A 9,862-nucleotide genomic window follows, 5' to 3' on the forward strand; every position below is an offset into this window, starting at 1 on the left:
GCTGTTTTCCAGTATTCTTTTTCAGGTTTGAGCCTGCCATTACTCTGCTTTGTCCTGTTTTCCAGTCGTGGCTCAGTTGGATAGCTGATGGAGAAGAGGTCCCCACTGGGCCAGAGCTTGTGAATTTGGGGGACAGTTGGAACCGATGAGATTAGGTGTCAATAAACTAGTTGTCAGACAGAAAGTACTTCCCAAATCGGGCTGTAACAGTTGCTGCACTTAATCACATCTAATTAGGATTCAAGATTGGCAAAAGCCACGTTAGAGATTAGAATGTTCTTGATTTTGCACTAATTTTAGCATTTTCTTCTTCCTGTACTTTTTCCTTTGTATTTCCATTTTCCTTATATATTTAAAATCCTATTTTAAAAAATTGCTTTATTTTTCAGCATTATGACTGCATAAATAATATCTTAGGGTTTTTATTGCTGTCAAGAGACACCCATGACCACACAACTCTTACAATGAGAGGTTCAGTCCATTATCATGGTGGGGAGCCTGATGGGGTGCAGACATGGTGGTGCTGGAGGAGCAGTTGTGGGTCCCACATCTTGCAGGCAACAGGAAGTCAGCTGAAGCACTGGGTGGTATCTTGAGCATAGAAAGCCTCAAAGCCTGCCTCCGCAGTGACACATAAATAGTAATTGCTAAACCAACACCCTAGCTTGTTTCTTTTTCTTTTCTCTTCTTGGTGTTTTGAGACAGGGTCTCACTATGTAGCTCTGAATGGCCTGGAATTCACTATGTAGACCAAATTGGCCTTGAATCTCAGAGATCCACTTTTGTTTGCCTCTTGAGTTCTAGGATTAAAGGTATGTGCCACTCTACCTGGCCTCATAGTTCATAGTTCATTTCTTATAGAACTTTTAATTTTTTTCTGGCTTGAGTTAATGAATTACTTTGTTTTTTTCTGTTTTTTTTTTTTTAAAATTAAGGCTATTTCCCATGTCTTCTAGTACCTTTATAATAAATCTTTGTCTCAAATAGTATTCCATAGTTTTTTTTTTCTTCCTCCAAGACAAGGTTTTTCTGGCTGTCCTAGAACTCGCTTTGTAGACCAGGCTGGCCTTGAACTCAGTGCTACAGCTGCCTATGCCTCCTGAGTGCTGGGATTAAAAGTGTGAGCCACCACACCTGGCTTTAATAATACCACATTCTCAAAGGCATAGGATTATCATCTCTCTTCCCTCAAAATGACTGTCTTGGGCCCCAGCTGCGTTCTGAATTCGCTGCTGTCTGACATCTGCTCCCGTAGCTTTTCTTTCACCACCATCTGGGAGTTTTCGTAGTTTTCCTCCTGAGTTGCAGTCCTGTTTTTGGGGGGTGGGCTCTTTTGGGGATGGTGCCATTTAAACTGCTCCTGAGCTCTCTTTGTAGCAAAAATAACCTTAAGCTTCCCTTTCCTTCTCATAAGCTGGCATTACAGGCGTGCATGACCACGCTTGACTTTGTTTTTGAGACAGCGTTCCATTCTGTAGCCCTTGTCGGCCTGGACCTAGGAGTAATTAATGCTCCCAAGACTAGGAAAGCCAGCATACTCTTAAATCATCTTCTTCTTTTCTCTCTCTCTCTGTGTTTTTTTGTTTTTGGTTTTGTTTGTTTGTTTGTTTTTTTGCGATAAAATCCTGGAAATTGCTTTGGCCTCAAGCTTAACAGAGATCTGCCTTTCTCTGCCTCCCATGTGCTGGGATTAGAGGTGTGCACCACCAACCACCTGGCTCAGCTCTCCTCTTAACTAGATATGAGGTCATTTTTGTTTGTCTCCACTCTGATTTTGATAGGATCTGTATCTCCCCTAGGTTCCTGAGAAGGGGCACACACAGATATTAAACTTTTGGAGACTTTGCCTCAGTAGCAGATTCTGAATTCTTCTATGCCTATTGACTGCCGGGGTGGGCATAGCATTGGGCAAGATGGAATCCCTTTAAAAACTATTTATTATTTTTTATGTGCATGGGTATTTCGACAGCATATATATCTGTGCACTATGTGTGTGTGTGGTGCCCATGGGGGCCAGAAGAGGTTATTGGATCCCTTGGAACTGGAGTTATGGATGGTTATGGGCCACTATGTGGGTGCTGGGAATCGAACCTGGGTCCTCTAGAAGTGAAGGTGGAACCACTTAATCATCTCTCCAAACTAAGCTCACTTATTTTTAAATTTCATATTTGAAAATGGGAACTACACCATAGAGCTAAAACTGAAAAAAAGTACATGGGCTGTTAATAATAGGGGAAGCATATCAATGCCACAGGGGAGTTTATTTTGTTTTGTAGGTGTGCATGTGTGTGTTATATGTGTACATGCCAGGCCCGAGGGTGTGGCCTGCTTCATCTTTCTCTAACTTTTGAAGATGGAACTAGGTAGTTAGCTAGTAAGCCCCAGTGGTCCTCGTCTCTGGCCAACTGCTCTTTTCCCCCAGTTATAGGCATGTATCATGCTACATGGTCTTACCCCCCACCCCCGGTTTTTCTTTTTTTAAAAATTTTCCTGACTGATGTTAGTTTTTTTTCATACACTATATTTGTCATATTCTTTTTTATTATTATTATGTATACATTGTTCTGCCTGTATTTCTGCCTGCAGGCCAAAAGAGGGCACAAGACCTCATTACAGATGGTTGTGAACCCCCATGTGGTAGCTGGGAATTGAACTCAGAACCTCTGGAAGAACAGTTAGTGTTCTTAACGTCTGAGCCATCTCTCCAGCCCTTCCCCTGGTTTTTGAAGACAGCGCTTGTCTGTGTAGCCCTGGCTGTCCTGAAACTCATCCTATATACCAGGCTCAAACTCAGATATCCACCTGCCTCTGCTTTTGGAATTTAAGGCATGCACCATCATTCAGCTATGATTCATTTTTAAATATTTTTATTTTATGTGCACTGGTGTCTTGTCTGCATACATGTCTGTGTGAGAGCACTGGGCTCCCTGGAATGGAGTTACAGACACTGGCGAGCTGCCACGTGGGTGCTGGGAGTTGAACTTGAGTCCTCTGGAGGAGCAATCGGTGCTGTTAAATGCTGAGCCATCTCTCCAGCCCCGCCTCCTCTCTTTTAAAGCACGGGCTATGGAAATTTGAACTTAGGCTTCATACTCGTCACACTCATGTAGCTCTCACTGACTGGGCCTGCAGGGCACTTTTCTGAGGGGAAGATGGAGCTATTCTATATCATGATTTTTGTTGGTTTATGTTGTTTTGAGACAGAGTGTCCCCGCGTAGCCCAGGCCTCTCCTAAGCGCTCAGTCCTGCTGCCTCTGCTGTTTGTCTGTTGGCATTCCAGGCCTAAGCTACCATGTCTGGATCCTTATCGTATGATGTTAATGGGGGCTTTCCAGTTTCTCCATGTGTGAATAGTTGTGGTAGTATGATTTTTTTTTTACTCTTTTTGTTCTTTGGGGGGGGGGCACCGCCCAACTCCCAAATAAATCACACATGGAGGCTTATTCTTAGTTATAAATGTCCAGCCTTCGCTTGGCTTGTCTCTTGCCAGCTTTTCTTTTCTTTCTTTTTTAGATCTTTTTTATTGCTTTATAAATAATACCATTCAAAATTTCCACCTCCTCCCATTTCCCTCCCGCTCTCCCACTCACCCTCCCTCTACCCCCTCCAGTCCTAAGAGAAGGCAGTGTTCCTTGCCCTATGGGAAGTCCAAGGCCCTCCCTGCTCCATCCAGGCCTAGGAAGGTGTGCATCCAAACAGACTAGGCTCCCAAAAAAGCCAGTACATGCAGTAGAATCAAAACCCAGTGCCATTATCATTGGCTTCTCAGTCAGCCCCTATTGTCAGCCACATTCAGAGAGTCAGGTTTGATCCCATGCTCGTTCAGTCCCAGTTCAGCTTTGCCAGCTTTTCTTAGATGACCCCCTGTGCCTCATACTTCTGTGCTTTTCCCGTTTCCTACTCCTGTAAATCTTACTCTTACTCCGTGGACTGCTGTGTAGCTGGATGGCTGACCCCTGATGTCCTCTTCCTTCTCTGGCTACTTCTTTGAACCTCCCCGATTTCTTCTTTTGTGTATTCTCTCTGCCTGCCAGCCCCTCCTATCCTTTCTCCTGCCTCACTGTTGACTGTTCAGATCTTTATTTGACCATCAGGTGTTCTAGACAGTATCACAGCTTCACAGAATTAAACAAATGGCACCATAAACAAAAAAAAAAAAAAACACACCCTGACATGATAGTCGCAAGAGTGAAAATCTGTGGAAAGTGCCATATAAAAGATAGTTTGATTTTATATATCCAATAGTTTAAAAATGAAGAGTAAGTTAAAAGAATTTGAGTGAAGGCATACAGGAAGAGGGAAGAGTTTCTCCCAGCTCTCCCGTAACTGTTTTAGCGTTCCTTCTTCCCAAAGCCATTCTCTGCGAGCAGTTCCTGGTGTACTCCTGACTTAACCATCTAAACTTTCAGGGACGTAATCAGGGGGAGACAGAAAGCAAACATGCTCGAGTACTTTCTCAGATTGCTTAGCTTACTATTATAATAACCCCGAAGTATATTGCCAATCAAACCTGGTGCTAACGTATTAAAATTATTCCTCCTGCAGTGGGCAAACATGAACTGACTGGACATAAAGTCGCTGTGAAGATACTCAACCGGCAGAAGATCCGAAGCCTTGACGTGGTCGGGAAAATCCGCAGAGAAATCCAGAACCTGAAGCTTTTCCGGCACCCTCACATAATAAAATTGTAAGTGCAGCTTATCAAACCTGGTCCTGCCATCTGCCCATGCCCTTTGTTAACCTGCCTAACCTGGAAAACCAAAGAGAGGCCTGGCCTTCACCCTGTTTCTGAGACTGGAGGTTTCTTTCACATCCAGCCCCGTTGTCTGCCAATTACAAAGTCCGCCCCGTGTGTTACCGTGGTTCCTAGCATGTTTAGTCTTGTTCTTCCTGTTGTCTGATAACGCTTTGTGCTTCTGTTTTTATGTAGAGAGCCAACTACTGATTTTTCTAGTAAAAGTTTCTGTAGCAGGAGCCGGGCCCTTTGTTTGGTCTCCAGTTCACCCAAAGGCTAAAAAGGTGGCAGAGCATTCTTGACCTCCCAGTTTCTCGTTTCTACTTTCCACAGGCTGGAATTAGGCTCACGAGCGACTGTGTGCTAGAAATAGTTGGCCCTACCCTGCTTGTGCTTGCTGACACACACATCAGACTGAGGCACCTAGGGTGGCAGGAGGGCACCGGAACTTATTTCTTACCCCTGTGTCACCATGTGTGCTATAACTTAAAGTGCTTGGACTTTTCTGTTGAACTGGCCTGCTCAAAAACTGGTTTTCATCTCTCATTTATTAGAGTGTTTTGAAATATCATATCTGCCGACGACCCTACATGCACATTTCTTGCTTTGCCCTCTGGGCCCTATGCCCACTGCTTACTTTATAATCCTTGTTGGGATGTCCGTGAGGCTTCCAGAGGACCTGGTCAAGTCTCATCTCTTTATCACCTCCTGGGATCTGCTGGCCTCACCCTTTTCACCATAGTGGCCAATTGCCACTTGACCCAGGATGAAAACTTAAGAGCATCACGAACACTCCTGTTTATCCTCTTCACACCATCCCTCCATCTCTTCCTTCAGAGTGGACCTCCGGTCTGTCTCTCAGTGCTTTGTCGCCATCACCTTGGTCTGGACCATCCCCCCTCTCATAGGCTGCTGGAGGAGCTCAGCTTCGTAGGGTTCAGTCACTTACTCTCTGACTGTGCAAATCATGTGACTGCCAGCATTCAGAACATCTCATAGCCTTTCATCTTCCTTTACGTAAAAGCTCGAAGTCTCTACCTTCCTGGCTTGTGATATGCTGCATCTTTGGCCTCCAGTGACTGACTCCACGTCCTGTCTCTCTCCCGACTTGTGCTCTTGCCTTGCCATGAGCATGCCAAGCAGGCTCCCACCTGGGCCCTTGCCCGTGCTGTCCCCTCTGCCTGGTTCACCTTCCTCCTGGGTAATGCAGGGTAATGCAGTCTGCGCCTTCCTTCCTCCAGGCTCTCCGCGGGTGTCCTCCGGCCTTCCTGGAAAGCTCTGTCTAGAAGAGTTTGCTTTCCCTCCTCCATTGCATGCTCTGCACTTGGTGATGCTCATTTACTGTTTCCTGGCCCCCGGGGCAAGAGCATCACAGACACAGGAGGCTGGCTTTGTTCCCCACAGCCTTCTGGTTTCTAGCATAGTGCCTGGTATATTAGGTGCGTAGTGAATCTTTATTGAATGGATGAATACACATGTTTTAATATCAGTAGATAATGTTTTCTCTCACCAGGTACCAGGTCATCAGTACACCATCTGATATTTTCATGGTGATGGAATATGTCTCAGGAGGAGAGCTATTTGATTATATCTGTAAAAATGGAAGGGTAAGCAGTTCTCATTTCATCCTGTACATATTTTGTAACTCCCCTGTACCCCTTATCTGGATCAGAATGTCAGAAAGCAATTTTCAGAGGTCTGCTTAGTGACTAATTCCTTAATCATATTTGTTTAGAATCATAGGCTACTTAGAGGTAGAAAGAAGGACCTCAGCGATGAGCCCCTGAGCCACTTATACAAACGGACGTGGATACTGAGCCTCCCAGTTAAGTAGTCTTTAAGGTCACATGATTTAATTGTGATAGAGTTCACTTAAATCCCTAAAATTTATAATCCTCAGATTTATGTTTTGGGGTATAATTTTTTTTTTTTTTTTTTTTTTTTTTTTTGAGACTGGGTCTCACTATGCCACTTTAGCTGGCCTGGAACTCTCTGTAATTCATTCTGGCTTCCACTGCATAGAGATCTCCCTGCCTCTGCCTCCCAAGTACTGGGAATAAAGGTGTGCCCAGCCTATACAAACCCTTTTAATATGCATCTTTTTTTTTTTTTTTTTTTTTTTTTTTTTTAGTTTTTCTGAGACAGGGTTTCTCTGTAGCTTTGGAGCCTGTCCTGGAACTAGCTCTTGTAGACCAGGCTGTCCTCGAACTCACAGAGATCCACCTGCCTCTGCCTCCCGAGTGCTGGGATTAAAGGCGTGCGCCACCACTGCCCGGCCTTAATATACATCTTAAAGCTATAAGTAATCCTTACAAAATCATTTAAGTTGCATTCATTCTTTGGTTCTGAACCCTTATGTGCCTGGAACAGTGAGAACAGCTTTGTGGAGGCCTTAGGGTTTAGACTTGAAGACATTAGCGTTGGGAGGAACTTTAGAGACATTTAGGTTATAGATGGGAATACTGAACACTGTCCCCTGCCCAAACTCGGCCTTGGGTCATCTGATTTGTACCTTTTAAGAGACCCACCCCTGTCACTGGGCAAAGACCTTCGCCTGCTCTCAGTCTAAAGTTATATGTGTATTATTCATCATTCATTTTATATAGCGTTTCTCTGTAATCGGAATAGAACTCACTAACCAAGTTAATTTTTACTTACTTCTCAGCACGCTTAATTTCTGTTTAAAGTATTCACTTTCTCATCCTTCCAGGCCCCACTCCTATCCCCTAGAGGAATAAATAATCCTAAAATAATCCCTGCTTTCTCATCTTTTTGTTCTGATTGTCATTTTCAGTCATTTTGTGCTACATTTGAGTGCTGAAGTTTTGGCTATCGTGTTTCTGTATTTCAGATATCTGCCTCATTTTCTGAAATTGCCTTTAGACAGCCTTCCTGTCTGGCCTCACAGATATGTACCCTTATCTGGTGGAGGAAACATTTTGGTTTTAATTGTCTTTTGGCTCCTGCACTGTTCCATTCTTGGCGCTCATTTTATTTGTCTCCCCCCTCCCCCCCCATGACTCTTTCTCAGATCTGGTGATTCTTGGATGTCCTCTTAAATTTCAAAATTTCAGAATGACGTTCCAAATGCCAAGCTCATATACGTGCAAGATTTATTGATTGGTGGCTTTTCCCATAGGCTGAATTGTCGGGAGACCAGTTAATTTGGGTAGGGTAAATTGTTTACCAACAATCATATGTATTTTTCTTCTTCATTTGATTTGGTATTTGGTGTTTCCCGTCTTGGTGATGGTGGTAGTTCAGCTGTCGGAACTGAGCTGGAGTTGGGGTCTCTTCTGTTAGTGTGCTGGTTGTCACTTAGGACACATCTTCCTTACGATGCTTTGTTCCTGACACAGTGTTGAGAATGGTCTGGTTTGGTTCTGCTTGAGAAAGCAGAGGTCTCACTCCCCAGTGGCGGGGAGTTTAAAGGTTCTCACTGGGCCCAGCTGTCTTGTTTGTAGCCCACCCTCACTCTGCCTCGGAAGGTCCTGGCACATCCCAGCTTCTGCAGGATTTCCTATGCACATGTGCTTATTTCTTCCTCTAGGCTTTGGGTTTTGCGTTTCTCTGTTTGCCTCTGTTGTCCAGGCACTCCTTGGTGGCTGCTTGTCTCTTGATCCTTTTGTTTTATGAGCCTTGTGTATTGCTGATAGAATCCTGGTGCTATGATCATGCACAAAAGACTTAGTGCATGATATTCATGAGCTGAAAGATCCTCTGGTTTTGTTCATCTCTTTAGTCTCAGCCATTCCTTGTACTATATTTTTGTAAATAGAGTATTTTTTAACCTTTGTAGCCTTTCTACTTATTTTACTTCTTTTTAAAAATGATTTATTTTTATATTATGTATATTGATGTATTGCCTGCATGTATGTCTGTATGCGGGTGTTGGACCCCTGGAGCTAGAGTTTACAGACAGTTGTGAACTGCCATGTGGATGCTGGAAATTGAATCTGGAAGAACAGTCAGTGCTATTAACCGCTGAGCCATCTCTCCAGCAACTTATTTTACTTTTTATATTGTCTGTTAATTAAATTTTTTCTCCCGCTTTCATAAATTTTTAAAATAATCATCAACTGGAACAAATAAAGGCATTGGATTGCAAATATATTAATACATTTTTCTTGAGGAAGGGTATCTTATACTTCTATAGTAGTTTTAATTTTGCATTGCAAGAAATGCTGGTTTATCTTTTCCCCCATATTATCCATGCGTTGAAGGTGTAGAATTCTGGATTTAGAATGCTTACTCACGAGCTACCTGAGGATTGCATGGGAGAGTCCTTTTCTGGGGGACCCACAGCTTTGTTTATTTAGTGCTGTCCTGGAGCAGGTATAAACCAGTGGTAGTTATCACTTGTTGAGCAGACATCAGAAAATATGGGGGGGATTTTTGAAGATTATTTTTAAAAGATTATATTTTAAAAGTATTAATTGTAGTATTGTAGTGTAAGTCGTCCCCCCCCCCCCCAGTTTTGGTAAATGTGCAAAAGCAAAAAGTGCTAAGAGTTTTCTTTTAAGAAAAATATCTCGGACCTTAAGAGACAACTCAGCAGTCAGGAGGGTGTGCTGTTCTTTCAGAGGTCTGGAGTTTGGTTCTTAGCCCCCGTGTAGGGTGGCTCATGACTGTCTCTAACTCTAGATCCTCAGAAATCTGGCCTCTGTAGATACTCATATGTAGATGTATTCTTTCTCTCTCTCTCTCCTTCTCTCCCTCTCTCCCTCATACACATATAATAGTTTAAAAAAAAATCTTAAATTTCAGAACACAGACTGTGGTTGTTTTGTAATTCATCTGAGGTGCTTGATCGTTACTTCGTCACAGTCTGAAATAGTAGCCCATCCCAACAGCACATTCTATATTCTTTTTCTTTCCTTTGTTATCACTTAAATTTGTTCTTGGACGCTTTCGTCCATGTCTTATGTGCTCCTGTTTCTCACTCCCGGTGCTCTCTTCTCTCCCCCTCCTGTCACCCCCTCCTTCCTACAGGCCCCTTCCCTACTTGCATGATTTGCATGATGTTTTGTGAGTTTGACAAGGACCATTTATTTGACTTATTTGACTATGGGTTTACATTTGTCCTTCATAGCATGTTTTGTATTATTCTGACTTTTTTCCCCCACT

General features: G+C 43.3%; 1 protein-coding gene across 2 annotated transcripts in view; it reads left to right on the top strand.

Moving 5' to 3' along the window:
- Positions 1 to 9,862, top strand: part of Prkaa1 (protein kinase AMP-activated catalytic subunit alpha 1) — a 40,421-nt gene that overhangs the window by 17,258 nt on the left and 13,301 nt on the right. For both annotated transcript variants that reach the window (XM_005356585.3, XM_026783789.1), the window contains exons 2-3: positions 4,546 to 4,687; positions 6,249 to 6,342. In XM_005356585.3, the coding sequence (XP_005356642.1) occupies positions 4,546 to 4,687; positions 6,249 to 6,342 (236 nt within the window). The remainder of the gene's footprint in view (positions 1 to 4,545; positions 4,688 to 6,248; positions 6,343 to 9,862) is intronic.

This window comes from Microtus ochrogaster, chromosome 19 (assembly GCF_000317375.1).
Source record: "Microtus ochrogaster isolate Prairie Vole_2 chromosome 19, MicOch1.0, whole genome shotgun sequence".
NCBI classification, from domain to species: Eukaryota; Metazoa; Chordata; class Mammalia; order Rodentia; family Cricetidae; genus Microtus; species Microtus ochrogaster.